General features: G+C 42.6%; 1 protein-coding gene across 2 annotated transcripts in view; it reads left to right on the forward strand.

Moving 5' to 3' along the window:
- Window positions 1-17,867, forward strand: part of ndor1 (NADPH dependent diflavin oxidoreductase 1) — a 52,981-nt gene that overhangs the window by 14,847 nt on the left and 20,267 nt on the right. For both annotated transcript variants that reach the window (XM_043719829.2, XM_043719828.2), the window contains exons 5-8: window positions 3,439-3,537; window positions 5,176-5,277; window positions 6,520-6,729; window positions 13,873-13,994. In XM_043719829.2, coding sequence (XP_043575764.2) covers window positions 3,439-3,537; window positions 5,176-5,277; window positions 6,520-6,729; window positions 13,873-13,994 — 533 coding nt within the window. The remainder of the gene's footprint in view (window positions 1-3,438; window positions 3,538-5,175; window positions 5,278-6,519; window positions 6,730-13,872; window positions 13,995-17,867) is intronic.

Consider the following 17,867-nt stretch of genomic DNA (forward strand, 5'->3'; position numbering starts at 1 on the left):
CACTCCATCAGATGATGGCCTCTTTATCTCTCCCGCCAATTGTAGGATTTCTATCTCTCTCCCTTTTCTTTTTCTCCCTGTCTTGTATTGCTCTCTCAATCTCACTGCTGTTTCTCTTCCTATTTCCAATCCCAGTCACTTTCTACAGCTGATCACACCTTTTGTCCCACGTCCCAATTGCAGTCTCCTCACTCCATTTGAAGTCTGTTCAAGACTTCATATGAAATGGAGCTATGATTCAGAAGTTAACAATGGGAAGCTCTGAGAGAGTGATGTCTGCGCAGGATGTTCACTTTGTGAAGCTTCACCTTACTGAAGTGCGATGACTGGAACTGAGCACATTACTGTATTTGTGGTCTAACCAGAGCTTTATACCAATTTAGTACAGCTTATCTACGTTTGTCTTGGATATCTCTTTTTATGAAGTTTAAGGTCCCATATGCTTTGCTAACTACTGTCTAAATTCATTGCATTGCCTTCAAAAGATTAGGTCCTAGTTCCTGCTTTCCCTGCACATTCTTTAGAAATAGGCTATTAAATCTTCATTGGTTCCCCCTATCTCTCCTGCCAAAGATTATCACCTCTCACTTCTCTGAATTAAATTATATGCGTCTTGTCAGTCATTTCTACAGTGTATCTTTACCTTGTTGATTAGTATCTGTCAACCAAACTCTAATTGAGTCTTACAAATCCATTTGATAATGTTACTATATTCCAGTATATGAATCATTTATATCTACCAAAATGGTCCTAGCACTGACTCTATGAAATCACTTTTCTTTCCTTAAGCCAATTTATTATTAAAGCTGACATCAATCCTCTTATTCCTTGAGGCCCAATATTTTTAACCAATTTTTTGTGGTACTTTGTCAATTCCTTTTTTAAAATCAATATAGACAACATGGACTGCACTTCCTTAACAAAAAAAAACTAGATCAGTCGAACACAATTTGCCTTTCACAAATCCATGCTGGCTCTCTTTAATTAACTCTACAAGTGTCTATTAACTTTATCCCCCTATCTTTTTTTTTCTAAAACCATATCTATCACAAATGTTAAATTTACTGTTCTGCAGTTACTAGATATAATCTTGAAATAACTCCACAGAGGCTGGTGTCTCATCACCAAGTCACCTTTTATTTACATGTGGAGAGTTCTTGATACTGATCCAGCTCTAGTGAACAGTGTGGCTGAAACTCCTTCTCTGTCAGCCAGGGCTCTCTGATTGGACCAGTTTAACAACCCCAGTCAGGAAGCTCATATTCTGTGAGGTCCACCAGGCTGATGTCATTGCAATCACTACAGTTCTCTGTCAGCCAGGGCTCTCTGATTGGACCAGTTTAACAACCCCAGTCAGGAAGCTCATATTCTGTGAGGTCCACCAGGCTGATGTCATTGCAATCACTACAGTTCTCTGTCAGCCAGGGCTCTCTGATTGGACCAGTTTAACAACCCCAGTCAGGAAGCTCATATTCTGTGAGGTCCACCAGGCTGATGTCATTGCAATCACTACAGTTCTCTGTCAGCCAGGGCTCTCTGATTGGACCAGTTTAGCAACCCCAGTCAGGAAACTCATATTCTGTGAGGTCCACCAGGCTGATGTCATTGCAATCACTACAGTTCTTACACTGTTTCTTGAATGAGGTTGTCAACTTTGCCATAATTCTCTGGTACCTCCCTGTAACTCGTGAATTTTGGGAGATTACAGAAATGTCTTCCATTATCTTTATCCCAATTACTTTATGAACCTGGGATATAATCCACTCTCAGCATAACCAGTTTTTCTCATGCATCCTGCCTCTCAATTTTCACCTCTCAATCGATATTTGTCCTCTTCCTTAACTAACGTATTTAAATAATTTAGCTTTGTCCTGCGCCTGTAACCATCCCGTTAACCCTAATAGGCCCCATCCTCTCTTGGCAGCCACTTACAATTTATATGCCGATAGAACATTTTTATATTTCTTTTTATATTAACAGCCATTCTATCTTCTTCTTGTCTCCTTGCCAGTCTTATTTCTCTCTTCATTTCCCCCTTCAATTTGATTTTCACTTGAAGATTTCAAGCATCATACGCTTTTTTTGTTTAATGATATTGTCTCTCTCCCCTGTCATCCAAGGAAACCCTAGCTTTGGTTTCTCTAATGTTCTAGCCTGTTGGAATTTATCTAGCCTGTGCCTGAAAATCGCTTCCTTAAAGATTGTCCATTGTTCCGGTATATATTATTCTGACTAAATTCCCTCTCATCCCATTAAAGTTAATTGTCTTCTATTCTACAAGTTCTATTTGAGATTGTTCCTTGTTTTTCTACACTTACAGTATAAAAGTAGGGGAAGTGTCACTGCAGCTGTACAAGACATTATTGAGACTGACCTTGGGGTATCATGTATTATGTACTCGTTTTGGCCCCTTTAGCTGAGGAGGGATGCAGTTGCATTCAATGTAGTTTTGAGTTCACTAGATTGATTTCAGTGATGAAGAGTTTCTTATTGAAGAGAAATTGAGCAGTTAACATCTACACTTTCTAGAGTTTAGAAGAACGAAGGGCACCCTAATTGAGCCTTATAAAGTGTGAAAGGGAATTGACATAGTAGTCATAGAAATGATGTATCCTCTTGTGGTGTAATGTAGAACAAAGGATCATAGTTTTAGGATAAGGAGTTGTAGATCTGAAATAGAGATGAGGAGAAATCACTTCTCTCAAAGGGTTAGGAATTTGTGGAATCTCTAGTTTGTGGTGGATGCCATAACATTGTGTAAATTTAAGAAGGTGATGCACAGATTTTTAATCAGTAATTTGTTGAAGGGTTATGGAGAGAAGATGAGAAGTGGAGTTGAGGCTGAGATAGAATCAGCCATGGTCACTATCAAAGGATGGAGCAGGCTTGAGGGGCTGAATTATGTACTCCTGCTGCTGGTTTGTTCTTCTTTGTATTTATCGAAATCTACTGATAGGCTGATCACTCTTTAAGAAGTGTTTCCCTACAGACATTGGGCTTATCTTATTCCCAAACACTAGATATTCCCAAGCAATCCTTCCATCCAGTTTCGATTGTGAACTACTGGTCAAGAGAATTCTCCTGAATACATTTCAGAAATTCCTCACCTTCCTTTTATTTTACTCCCTCATTATCCCAATTGATGTTTGGTTCAGTAAAAGCTCCTGACATGACCACTCTTGCTCTTGGACATCTGAGATTTTCCTGAAGATTTGCACCCCTATCTCGTAATAATTCTGAGACTTGAAGATCCATAAGAGTACAAAGTCTGAGCAGGATCTGAGTGATTCCAGAAGTATTTAATATATTACTATTGTAAATAATACGACTTATAGCATAAGTTAATTTGTTTGAACTTGAATAAATTTTAATATGACTTGAGTTTCTACAGAATGTATTCCTCATTTATAAAGAAGTGATTGTTTTTCTAAACTAAAGGTTTAACTTTGTTGCCAAGAAGCTGAGTAAGCGTTTGATTCAGCTGGGATGCAATGAATTGCTGCCTGTGGGATTGGGTGATGACCAGCATGACCTGGGGTAAGACTGATCGATAAGTATCTCCCCCACCCCAATCCAAATCTTTCAACACTGCTGGCTGGTTAATGGAATAGGTTTGAAAACACACTGAAAATAATGTACCATGTGAAGGTGAATATTTAAATCTTGAGCCTAGGTGTCTTCCTTAAATCTCTCTTGGAACCAATTCATTGATCCATTAGCACCAATTCCCTTCCTGTATTCTTTTTATACCGTACATTTACTGAGTTTTAGTTTAATTAACTTTGTGAAGTTTAAGACATTGAGACCTAGAAATTACTGTTAGGTCTTCATTGATCAACTCTTAACACCTTCATGTGGCTTCCCTCTTCTGTTATTCACAGCCAGGGTTCACTTTAACCTTGTCTTTATGTTGGACGCTGGCTAGTCTGGGCTTATTATGCATCCATATTCTCCTTTGATCATTCTCTCACCATTCATGCTAACTGCTGAGAGAGACGTGTAGTATGGAACATGAGCTACAATCACATAGGAGTAAGGAAAATAAAGTTGAGATGTGCTAGCTGAATGAGAATTCTTAAAGAGTAATATCAAAATGACAGTCACTGTCTGCAAGGCTAAAACATTGCAAAGATGCATTTGTATTACTTAGCAAATGTCTTAGCAGCCTGCTGCTTGTATCATACAGTTTCAGCACAGGCTAAACTGCACGTACTCAGAGCAACCCTCATTTGGCTTATAAGTAAATAAAATAGGGACATATTTAATGTTGGCTCCTCACCAGTATGACATTCACTGCTATGGTTAGTCATATTACACAAACTAATCAGGTGAAAATAGCCCATAGACTGCTTTGTTAACCAAATAGTGGCTGGTTAGCTCAATTGGCTAAATCAATGAGGAGAAAGTAAGGACTCCAGATGCTGGAGAATGTTGCTGGGAAAGCATGGCAGGTCAGGCAGCGTCCTGACTCTTGCTCTTCGGATGCTGCCTGACCTGCTGTGCTTTCCCAGCAACACACACTCGACTCAATTGGTTAGATGGCTAGCACGTGGTTCAGAGCAATGTCAACAGCACAGGTCCAATTCCCATGCCAACCAAGCTCCCCATACTGCCCCTGAGAGTGGAAGACAAGATACCATAGAAAGATAGCCAAGGAGATGGTAGAATGAAGCACCAGCAAGCAATATTTCAAGGACCTATCTCTGGGCAAAACATATCTAAATGATTGAATGTTTTGTCTGTGAAACTCTCTTCCCCGGTGCTGTATAACTCTATGACCATGAGTCTGTGAGTTAGATTTTTGATGGGTGGTGGCAGATAGAGTTATCATATCCAGATCAGGCATGATCTCATTGATGGCAGAGCATGTTTAAAAGATTGAATGGCCACTTCCTGTTTCTATGTTCATATTGTGCAATTTGAATTAGACTCCTGCCTGGAGGTCACTCTTTAGTATCCATTGTTCCTCGTGAAGCATTTGAGCTAATTGTTTCTGGTGTCTATCATTGTCTCAACATCTTTAGAAAAGATTGGACCTATCTCTGGTTGAAACCTGCCCATTTTATTTGTCCTGTTTTCTGAAAAGATCTTCACACTATCTCTTATCAGAGCTGTTTACAGAGCTTTCCCAAGGTGTAATGTATTGATCTTATTTAACTTGTTTGTTCTGTCCAGACCTGATGCTGTAATTGATCCCTGGTTAAAGCAGTTCTGGGAGCAAGCCTTGAATCTCTACCCTCTGCCACCAGGGTTAAACGTGCTTGGTGATGATATCATGTGAGTATAATGCTGCGAGAAGCTGCAGGAGGGATGCATGCATCTTGTTCTTGGGTTTGACAGGTGTAAAACTGAGTAGGTTCCTGACAGAATGTTGGACCATTCGGAAAAAATGGAAGATTAGAGTACGTAAAAGTCATATGGCAAATAAAATATTCCTTTCCCCCTCCCCCCACGTTATTGTGAACTCCCCCAGCCACAGTCTCTGTGCTCTGTAATCTTGTGCAGCTCAGATAGCTGTCTTTGGATTTCCATAACCCTCAATCTCTTTTCTCAGCATGAATCCATGTGCAAAGGGTTCTGCTTGAATTTTAATTTCTTGTTGCAGTCACTTGCCTTATTGTGGGTTGGCTGCTTAAAACAGGACTATGTCATGTGTCATAAGAGAGGACAGCATATAATAGCCAAGATGTGGGTCTCTAAACCTCTAACCTTTCATCTTCTACAAGGAGGAAGCTGTGCAGATCCTCAGAAAGGAAAGATTCTAGAGAAGTCAGACATCGTGACGTAGAAGGCATGTTGTTCGAGGGTAGATAAGTATTGTCACTATGCACAAGTCTAGGATTCTGATCTCCGCGTGCCTTTGAAGAGACTGTGTAGCAGGTTGTTCGCAGGTGTTGGTGCTAACACTGGAGACTATATTGATTTTAGTTTGTTTATTCATGGGATGAGAGCATCACTGGCTAGGCAGCATTTATTGTCTATCCCTAATTACCCAGAGGTCAATTAAGAGTTAACCACGTTGCTGTGGGTCTGAAGTCACATGTAGACCAGACCGGGTAAGAATGACAATTTCCTTCCCTAAAGGGCCTTAGTGAGTTAGATGGGTTTTTCCTGACAATCAGCAATGTTTCCATGGTCACCATTAGACCCTTAATTCCAGATTAGTTTTAATTCGAAATCTGCCATGGGGGGGGGTGATTCAAACCTGCATCCCCAGAACAGTAACTGGTTTGTTGAATTAACCGTCCAGCGATAATACCGCGAGGCCATTGCCTTCCCGATACAGCAGACAGTAGCACATTTGGAGGGCTCCATGACTTACATTGCAATACGATGGTTTTGCATCAATGTCATTGATCTTGCACTATGCAGGCTATCTACCTTGTGACCGGGATGGCAGTGAAGATGGGATTTGTTTCCTTTCTGTTATGGGAAGTACCATACCCTTTGTGTAGTGTAGAAATGTCTTCATATGTATATGATGTTTATATTTTGAGCATTGTTTTATTCCTTGTATAGATTGCCATCGAAATACAGCTTTCAGTTTGAGGATGATGCAACCAGTGGTGTCTCAGTGGAACCATATGACAAAAACGCACAAGCTAAATTCCCACCCTCTCAGCTCCACCCATTTCCTGCTCAGATGGTCTCAAACGAAAGGGTCACAGATGAAAACCACTTCCAGGATGTTCGGCTCATCACCTTCGATATCACTGGCTCTGGCATTGAGTAAGAACTATTTGAATCTCTGTTCTGGATGAGCAAGTAGAATGTTTAAAAAACTGCAGAATACACACAAGACTGACTAGAGACTGCAGTACTTGATCTCTATCATAACAATTGCAACTCCTCCAGGGACTGCTAATTAATAATAATATTTCTAGCTTATTGTTAATCAAGGAAGTTGTTCCATTATTTCCAACTTATCATTATAAGTGTGCCTGACAGAGCAGTGCTCCCTCAGTACTGAATTTCCAATACTGGAGCACTCCCTCAGTACTGAGCCTCCAATAGTTCAGTGCTCCCTCAATGCTCACCCTTGTCAGTTCCAAGTTACAATTTAAACTTAATTATTTCATTGTTTGAGATTTTAACCAAAAAGGCTAGAGGAGACATTCTGATGCAGCATCCCAGTGACCTTAAGTTGTGAAAAACAATTATCAAAGCCAGGTAGCGACTCTGAGTGTAATACTATTCTTTCTTTCTAGTTCGGCTTCAGGCGCAGGGTCCATATTTGGTGACTGGTCTCTCACCAACTCTTCTGGGGTCTTCCCATTAGACAGTAGGCAGTATTAGCTTCAGTTTCAAACTTGGTGCAGGCTTTGACGATGGAAAGCTGCAGTTTTAGTCATTTTCCAAACCACAGCATACAAATAAAACCAAGGAACTGTGGATGCTGGAAAAAGCTCAGCGGGTTTGACAGTATCTGTGGAGAGAAATGAGAGTTAATGTTTTGGGTCCAGTGACCCTTCTTCAGAAGTGATTGTAGCTAGGGAAAGGTTAACATATACGGTGAAGATTGTGGTGAAGGAATAAATGATAGGTGGAGATGGAGCCTGGAGAGAGCAAGAGAAGAACAGTTGAACAGTCTGGGAGAGTGAATAGCTGCTGGTGGAGACTTTTAGTAGCTGACAATGAGTTCATAGAATCCCTATAGTGTGGAAGCAGGACATTCGGCCCAACAAGTCCACACCGACTCTCCAAAGAACATTTCACCCAGACTCACCCTCTACTCTCTCCTTATAACTCTGCATTTCCCATGGCTAATCCATCTAGCCTACACACCCCTGGACACTATGGGCAGTTTAGCGTGGCCAATCCACCTAACCTGCACATTTTTGGATTGTGCGAAGAAACCAGAGCATCTGGAGGAAATCCACGCAGTCACGTGCAAACTTAACACAATCTCCTGAGGCTGGAATTGAACCTGGGTCCCTGGTGCTGTGAGGCAGCAGTGCTAGCCACTGTGCTTGGTTGTGGTAGCAGCACATGTGATGACAAAACCTGGTGTGCGGGCTTTGGGGTAAGAACATGGGAGAAGATGCTCAGGCCCTAAAATTATTGAACTCGATATTGAGTCCTGAAGACTGCAGGGTTCCCAAGCAGAAAATAATGTTCTGTTCTTCCCGCGTGCACTGAGCTTTGTTGGAGCACAACACACCTGAGACCGAGATCTTGGCCAGTGAACAGGGTGGTGAGTTGACATGGCAGGTAATAGGAACCTCACTGTCATTTTTGCAGACAGAATGTACATGTTCTGCAAAGCGGTTGCCCAGTCTGCATTTCCTCTCCCCGGTTAGAGGAGATCACATTGTGAGCGGCGAATGTGGTAGACTAGATTGTGTGAAGTGCAGGTAAAGCACTGCTTCACCTGGAAGGTGTGTTTGGAGCTTTGGATAGTGAGGAGGGTGATTGCAAGGGAAGGTGCCATGGGGCTGTGGGGGAGCAGGAGTGTACTAAAGTGTCCTGGAGGGAACGGGCCCTGAGGGGGGCTGACAAGGGAGGGAAATATGTGTCCGATGGTGGCTACCCACTGGAGGTGGTAGAAATTGTGGGTAATGATCCTCTGGATGCAGATGTTGGTGCAGTGGTAAATGAGAACCTGGGGTCCCTATCGCTGATGGGGGAAGATAAAGAAGGGCTGAGGGCCAAAGTGCAGGAGATGGGCTGAACATATTAGATTAGATTAGATTAGATTTCCTACGTATGGAAACAGGCCCTTTGGCCCAACAAGTCCACACCGACCCTCCAAAGAGTAACCCCCCCAGACCCATTCCCCTACATTTACCCCTGACTAAAGCACCTTATGCTGTGGGCAATTTAGCATGGCCAATTCACCTAACCTGCACATCTTTGGACTGTGGGAGAATACCGGAGCACCCGGAGGAAACCCACGCAGACACGGGGAGAATGTGCAAACTCCACACAGTCAGTAACCTGAGGCGGGAATTGAACCCGGGTCTCTGGCACTGTGAGGCAGCAGTGCTAACCACTGAGCCATCTGTGCCATCCCTTAGAAGATGCCCTGTAGAAGCTGGCATCATCAGAACAGATGTGACGGAGACAGAGGATCTGGGAGAATAGAATAGAGGCTATACAGAAAGCAGGATGTGAGGATGTATCGTCAAGGTAACCGTGAAAGCCAATGGATTTGTAATGGATGTCAGTGGTTAGTTTTTTCCTCAGAAATGGAACTAGAGATGTCAAGGAAGGGAAGGGAGGAGTCCGAGATGGACTAGATGAAGGTGACAGCAGGTTGGATTGATAATCTCTTCCAATTCTGAATGAGAGAGGGAACCAGCAGCTGTTCATCGATATATTGGAAAGAGAGTTGTGGGTGGGGGCCCGAGTAGGACTGGAACAAGCAATGTACCACGTATCCCACAAAAAGACAGGCACAACTGAGACCCATATGGATACCCATGGCCTGAAGAAAATGAGAGGAGTTAAAGAAGAAATTGTGCAAAGTGGGGTCGAGCTCAGGCAGAGGAGGGTGATAGTGGATGGGGACAGTTCAAGTGACCAATGTCACGTCAACAGTTGTTGATAAACAGGTTGAGTGCATGTACAAGAGCAGAGGGAGGTGTCCAAATGAAGGGAGAGTGTTGGAGGTGGGTGAATGGATCTGCGGAATGGGGAGAGGACGCTTGTCCAAAGATGGCACGGTGGCTCAGTGGTTAGCACTGTTGCCTCACAGCACCAGGAACCTGGGTTCGATTCCAACCTCGGGCGACTGTCTGTGTGGAGTTTGCACATTCTCCCTGTGTCTGAGTGGGTTTCCTCCGGGTGCTCTGGTTTCCTCCCACAATCCAAAGATGTGCAGGTCAGGTGAGTTGGCCATTCTGAATTGCCAATAGTGTTAGATGCATTAGTCAGAGGTAAATGTAGGGGAATGGGTCTGGGTGGGTTACTCATCGGAGGGTCGGTGTGGATTTGTTGGGCCGAAGGGCCTGTTTCTACACTGTAGGGAATCTAATCAAATGGGCAGGGAGGCGAAGAAGAAAAGTTCAACATCATGTTGTGCCTGAAAATTATTGTGGTGGTGATGCAGGGGAAACGAAACTAGAATTAGATTTTATTGTCATGTGTGCTCAAGTATAGGAATAAGGAGTACAGGGAAAGTGTACAAAATCACCATTCACTGGTGCCATCTTGGTTACAAAACTACAGTTTAAAAAAAAGCAACGAAGCAACAACAATTTTTTAAAAACTAAGACCTATGTTGAGTAATAACGTTCAGCATCAGAGGATGAAAGGTCGATACATGACAGGAGGTGGGGTCAGGAGAGGGAATGAAGACAGAGGGATGGAGAAAGTAGGCAGGGTCCAGAGGGGTGTGGATATCTCTGAGTTGTTGCAGTATGCGCTTCTTAATGCCTGAAAGCAAATGAAAAAGTTTGTTTTAAATGAGCCAGAGGATTAAGTGGAACTGGGGCAGGGCAGTTGTGAGCCAGCATGAAGTGATGCTGATGGAGAGAGAGAGAGACAGGTCGAGAGTGTGCATTTAATGACGTATACATAGAGTGTAAATCTCAGGTTGTGGCTAGAACGGCTGTCTGAGGAGTATTGTACATCACAGAGATACCTGTGATCCTGGGTGGATTCAAAACATGAAGCCTCAGTTGGAATCCACTACAGATGAGCCTGAGTCTTGGGCAGTCACTGCGGAATATGATGTGGCTGATTCGAAGCAAATTTTGGCAAATATCCTGTCAAACACCAGAAGTGAATCAAAAGTAATGATAGTAAATCAAAAAACAGATTGGAACGGTATTCCTGTCAGAGAGAGGAACAGAACTTCAAGGTGGGCATACCTGGGAGAGATGTGGCAGTGAGTTAAGCATTAAGCAAACTGTGGATGCTGGAAATCAAAAATTAAAACAGAAATTGTTGGAAAAATGCACAGAATGATCAATTATATCATTGGATTGTGATTGGCCTAAGTGAGGTGAGGCTCATTGCTCATTGGTTTATGATTTATTGGACTGGGGTGGACAGAGTTAAAAATCACACAACACCAGGTTATAGTCCAACAGGTTTAATTGGAAGCAAAGCTAGTGCTTCCAAATCAACCTTTTGGACTATAATCTGGTGTTGTGTGATTTTTAACTCATTAGTTTATGGAGTATATCATCATTCTGTTGTCACTCTAAAGGGTGATGCACATTGGTTGGTGTCACTTTCCATTATGTCCTGACTGGTTCCTTCGGCTGTTACTTACCCATGGGAATGTTCTCTTCATGCAGATTTGCTATTCTTACTTTCATAACTCTTGTCTCAGGTGATGAGTCAGTTTATGGTATCTTTCTTACCCATTTGTTTAAGAAAAGGAGATGTAGATATTTTCTAGTCAGCCTGTTCAGGGATGTTATGATACATATTTGGAGCAGAAGGGGCTTGAACTCAGGCCTGCTGGCCCAGAGCTAGGGACGCTACCACTGTTCCACAAGGTCCCTAGGAAGGTAGATATATGCTGTCAGGACCCAATGATTATTACTTGAATTTGTCATTTCAATTTTTACTTAATTGGTACAAGTTCCTCTTTAAATCAAACACCTATTGTTGACCATTTTTCCATTTTAGGGGCCATCTATTAGGTCTTTGGTTATAAATGCCTTAGAATGAGTTTTTTTTTTAAGATGAAGAGTGTATTTGGAAAGATTGCTTATAACTTCAAAACTATGTTGAATTAATACAGACCATCACTAATGTAAACACATTGTAAAACAGTCTGCACAGAATGGATGAAACTACGAAATCTTCACACATTCAGTCAACACAAGTCCCGAGTAATAAACTTATTAGACAGTTGCAAGTTTAATCACATTGTTACAAAGTTACCTATGATAAAAAGGTTAAATTTAGTCAAAATTAATTGCTTCCCTTCTAAGTCACTACAAATCAAAACAAAACATAAAACTGTGGATGCTGGAAATCTGAAATAAACAAATGCACTGGGCTTTGGTTCAATTGGAAACAAAAACAGAAATTGCTGGAGAAGCATAGAAACTCTGGCAGCATCTATGGAGAGAAAACAGAAACTTGGACTTAGTTCTGAAAAAGGGTCACTGGTCCCAAAAATGTTAACACTGCTTTCTCTCTGCAGATGCTGCCAGACCTGCTGAGTTTCTCCAGCACTTTCTGGTTTTGTTTCCAATTAAACCAAAGTCAGTGCAGCGGACAGTTGTTATGATTTTCTTCCCTCAGTACTGTATCTCCCTCTTTGCATTCTCTGTTCCCCAAAAGGAAATAACCGGAAGGACGTTAACTCACCTTATTCAACCTTGAAGGTTGCACGTTGGTTGCAGTCTGGCTCTGAGAAATGGTAATTAGCTGAATAGGGGACTCTGGCATGCTCCTACCTTCAGGCTGTTTACAATCTTGTGGTGCATTTCTTTCTCATTTGAGGTCAAATAAATTCACATGAAATTGAAGAACTAAAATCTGTACCAGTTACAATTAAGCAGAATAATAATTAATCAATGAACATACTTTTAGTGAATATATAATAAAACTAAATTAATAATGAAATGTTAATTTGCATACCAGTTCGACACCTTCAGTTAGTGTGGTGCTCCCTCAGCGCTGACCTGCTGACAGTGCAGCACTCCCTCATTACTGACCCGTTGACAGTGCGGCACTCCCTCATTACTGATTCCCTGACACCTCATTGCTTCCACAGCACTGACCCTCTGACAGTACAGACCTCCCTCAGTACCGAACCTTTGGTGTAGCACACCCTTGGCCTTGGAAGGTACAGAATGCCTTCAGTACTGACCGTCTGACAGCCCACTAATCCCTCAGCACTGACCATCCGACAGCATGAGGCTCTCTCAGCACCAACTGTCCGCCAATGTGGTGTTCCCTCAGCACTGACCATGCAAAGCCTGCACTCCCTCAGCACTGACCGTACGACAGCGTGGTGCTCCCTCGGCATTGACTGTCTGACAGCATGGCGTTCCCTCGGCACTGACTGTCTGACAACATGGCGTTCCCTCAGTACTGACCCTCTGCCATCATAGCGCTCCCTCAGCACTGACCCTCCGACAGCACAGTACTCCCTCAGCGCTGTCCTCCAACAGCGCTGGCTTTCCACCCTTGCCCTCCTACTTCACTTGCTCGAAATTTGTTTCGCCTTTAAGTTTTACCAGGTCTGGAAATTTGGAGACCTGAAATATTAACTCTGTTTCACTCTCCACAGATGCTTACTGACCTGCTGAACATTTCCTGCTGGTTTTGTTTGTATTTATGCTCCATTGCCCTTCTCCTTTGCTGTGGTCCTATAATTTTATTTACTGCAAGTATATATCCAACTTACTCTTGAACTTTATTATCATTCCTGCTTCCTCTGCTCTTTTAGTCAATTTCCTTCAATCTGTGTTCTCTGATTGCTAACACTGAGGAGAAAGGAGCAAGTATCAAAACTCTTTGAAGTTCTGAAACCACTTTCAAATCTCTGCTTAACTTTCTCCTGTTGAAGGAAAAAACCCTAGCTTCTCCAATCTATCCACAAAACTAAATGAGAATTGGAATTAGTTTTTATTGTCACATGTACTCAAGTATAGGAATACGTGAGTACAATGTCGTAAGAAACCATCCAGACCTTCAAGTCTAAAGTCTTATCTCCATCAAGGTGTTTGGAACATTCAGCCACCAATGCAGATAGCTGAGGTTCCTTATCTTTGTACCATTCTAGTAAATCCATGTGCATCCTCTCGAATCTCCAGAAGTGTTTGCTAAAATGCCATGTCAAGAATTAGACACAGTACTGAAACTGGTACCTAATCAGTGAACCTTTCAAAGTTCAGACAGGTTCACTGCATTGACCATGGGATCCTGCTGTCCCAGTTAATGTTTCCTTTCTACATGCAGATACTCTGCAGGAGACGTGGCCATGATTGAACCTCGAAACTCACCAGAAAGTGTTGAGCAGTTCTGTCAGCTCCTTCGACTCGACCCAAACAAAACATTTCTACTGAAGCCCAACGATTCAGGTTTGATATCTTGCCCATTGATTGTTGATCTTAGGGGGTTCATGATCACAGTTACCTAATGTAGGCAGTCAATGATTTACAGTAGATATCTGAAAGTTATTGAGAAGCTGCAGTTTAGATATGTTAATTAGGCAAAGAAAGGAAATAAATGACCCATGACAGATGAGAATGCTTTACTGATCCCAGAACTATTCTGTAGAATGGAGGAGAAGAGGCAATGCAGTCCTACATACCTCTGGTCCTGCACCCTTATATGATGGTCTCTGGCAGTCTTGGTGCCACAAGCATTGTTCTTCCCTCAGGCTGATGTGGCAGAGCTCCTGGTCTTGCCTTAGGGAGATGGTGTATCTCTTCTTGTCCCTTCCTCCCCTCCTGTCTCTCTTAATAAATCATATTTTGGGGGATGGCCATCAATGCTATGTCTAACAGACATGATGGAGATGACTGCTGTCCACCTATGTCTGAAGGTTAGCTTTTATTCCTTCTAAGAACAAAACCTTGCTATTTTTGATACACTGCATTGATAATGGAGTAAGGGAGTGCCTGATGAATCTTTTATAGGAATCAACACCATGCTATTTATGACCTCTCCTCTGTTTTCATGTAGAAATTTCATTACATTTTCAAAAGACATGTTTCTGTGTTGAATATCTCTATGACCCTATACCTAGTTACTAATGTGATACAGTTAAATGAGATCACATGCTCCACAGGAAATAGCAACTATGAAATGCTGAGTTAACACAGGTTTAAAGAGATCCCTGATTCTCAATAGTCCAGAAATGGCAGATGCAGTAAATTTCAAGATTCACATCCATAAGTACTGGCAAATGGGACTAGATTGGGCTGGGTTATCTGGTTGGCATGGACAAGTTGGACCGAAGGGTCTGTTTCCATGCTGTACATCTCTTTGACTCTATAATCATTTTTCAGAAAAAACAAATCAGTTTGTCCTCAGGCCATACCTTTATCTGTACTAGGTTTTGTTGAAATAATCCATTCGTTTTGAAGAAGGCTGTGTTTTGTAAGAATGCCATATCTAGGTGGTGCAACAGGCATGTGATGCAGAAACTCCACTTGGCAGTGCTGTCACTGCAAAGCCCACCTGCCTTCCACTGTGAAGGAAGTGTGTGTGTGTATGTGTATGAAAGATTATCTGTTCTGTCTGTGTCCTCAGTGCTGTCAACAGCTCTCACTGCCTACTCTGCACACCCAAAGTCTACAGTTCCTATCTCTGTCTTGCCTACCGTGTGCAGCTGCCTGTCTGAACAACCAGTGTTATTTTGTGATTTTTCCCTGTTCCTGGCTCAGGCCGTTGATGTGCTCCCAGATTCTCAGTCCCCCAGACGTAGAGAACCTTGGACAAAACAAAGAACTGCGGATGATGGAAATCTGAAACAAAACACCGGGGTGCCACGGTGGCTCAGAGGCTAGCACTGCGGCCTCACAGTGCCAGGGACCCGGGTTCAATTCCAGCCTCTGGCAACTGCCTGTGTGGAGTTTGCATATTCTTTCCGTATCTGCATGGGTTTCCTCCGGTTTTCTCCCACAATCCAAAAAGGTGCAGGTTAGGTGAATTGGCCATGCTAAATTGCCCGTGTGTTAGGTGTATTAGTCAGGGGTAATGTAGGGAAATGAATCTGGATGGGTTACTCTACGGAGGGTCGGTGTAGATTTGTTGGGTCAAAGGGCCTGTTTCCACACTGTAGGGAATCTAATCACAAAGAGAAAGTGCTGGAGAAACTCAGCAGATCTGGCAGCATCTGTGGAGGGAAAAAACAGAGTTAATGTTTCGTGTCCAATTCTGGAGAAGAATCACTGGACTCAAAATGTTAACTCTGTTCTCTTTCCACAGATGCTACTGAGTTTCTCCAGCAATTTCTGTCTTTGAAACAGAACCTTGACCTCAGTAGGGTTATCTGTGAAATTATTACACCTAGAATATAGTGACATTGGCCACCCATGTGGCTTCGGGATATGTGTCGCCAGCAACTGATATCACTTTTACACATGTGCAGGGGGCCATCTTTGCATTCATGCCAATCACTCCATTTTGAGATGTATTATTTACAGCCAAACAGGTGCCAGTGAAGGTGGGAAGATGTACATTTTTTTCTTTTACTCATTCACGAGATGTGGGCATCTCTAGCTAGGCCAGCATTTATTGCCCATCCCTAATTTTTAAGAATCAACCACATTGCTATTGGTTTGGAGTCACAAGTAGGTCAGACCAGGTAAGGTTGGCAGATTTCCTTCCCTAAAGGACATTTAGTGAACCAGATGGAGTTTTCCTGTCAATCTACAATACTTTCATGGTCACTATTAGACTCTTAATTCCAGATTTTTTGTTTTACAATAAGTCTTTCAGAATGCAATTCCTGTGCATACTACCCTTACAGTGTCATCCCATCAATTTTTAGGATATATACATTGCAGGTTAACACTTGTAATGTGAAAATCCTGCATTAACATTTCACTTTCACAGTTCCCATTGACTTGTTCCTTGCTCTCTACTGACCATAGACCTATGGTTTGATGTCAGGACTGTGAAATGAGGGTATTCCCTTAAACAATCAAGAACTTTGCACTACTTTCATTTCTAATCTCCTCGGATCCTGTTAATTCATTATTTGCCTAACCAGCGCTAATGGTGACCATTATCGATTGTTGTAAAAATGCATCAAATCCACTAGTGCCTCTTTAGGGAAGGAAATCTGCTGTCCTTTCCTGGTTTGGCCTACCTGAGATTCCAGATCCATATCGATATGGTTGACTCTTGACTGCCCTCTGAAATGGCCTAGACAGTAAATCAATTCAAGGACAACTATGGGTGGGGAACAAGGAGCCACATGCCATACAAGAATATCAAAATGTTGGGGGACGTCATTCCCATCCTCATTGTGCCAATATGGAGTAACAGTGAATAATATGGTTCGGTTCCTTCTCACTGCTTGCATTGATTTCTGGTCTGTCTGCCTTTCTGGCAACACTGGGGAATGAAGTAAATATCCCATTGATCTGCATTTTATAATTTTGAACAAAATGTGGTCACTCATTTACAAATGTCCACTGGCTATCAGACAATTTGAATAAACATGCACCCGTGTCCCACATTAGCTTACTCAAACAGCGGTAAACCCAGATGCTCATAGAGTCCTATGAGAGACAGGCCCTTTCGCAGAAACCGGTCCATGCCGACCTAACTGTGCATCCACACTGACCCCATTTCCCTGCACTTGGCCCTAACCTTCTAATCCTTTCCTATCCATGTATTTATCCAAGTGTCTTTTAAATGTTGTTAATGTACCCGCCTCAACCACTTCGCTCATTCCATATATGTACCACCCTCTGTGTAAAAGAGTTGCCCATCAGGTTCCCTTTAATTCTTTCCCCTCTAACCTTAAACTGATGCTCTTCAGTCCTTGACTCCCCAGCCCTGGGAAAAAGACTGAGTGTATTCACTCTATCCAGGCCGCTCATGATCTTATATACTTCTATAAGATCCCACCTCAGTCTCCTACGCTCTAAAGAAAAACTCCTTGCTTTTCCAACCTCTCCCTATAACTCAGACCCTTGAGTCCTGGCAACATCCTTGCAAATTTCTTCTGCACTTTTTCCAGTTTAATTATATCCTTCCTGTAGCAAGGTGACCAAAACTGAACACAATAATCCAAGTGCGGCCTCACCAACATCCTGTACAACTGCAACATAACTTCCCAACGTCTGTACTCAGTGCCCTGACTGATGAAGGCCAGTGTGCAAAAAGCCTTCTTTACTGCCCTGTCTACCTGTGACGCCACTTTCAGAGAACCGCGCACCTGACCTCCAATGTCCATCTGTTCCACTACACTCCTTAAGGTCCTACCATTCACC

This window comes from Chiloscyllium plagiosum, unplaced genomic scaffold (genome assembly GCF_037043375.1).
Source record: "Chiloscyllium plagiosum isolate Xiang-an unplaced genomic scaffold, Cpla_swu_hap1 HiC_scaffold_21, whole genome shotgun sequence".
In the NCBI taxonomy this organism is placed as follows: Eukaryota; Metazoa; Chordata; class Chondrichthyes; order Orectolobiformes; family Hemiscylliidae; genus Chiloscyllium; species Chiloscyllium plagiosum.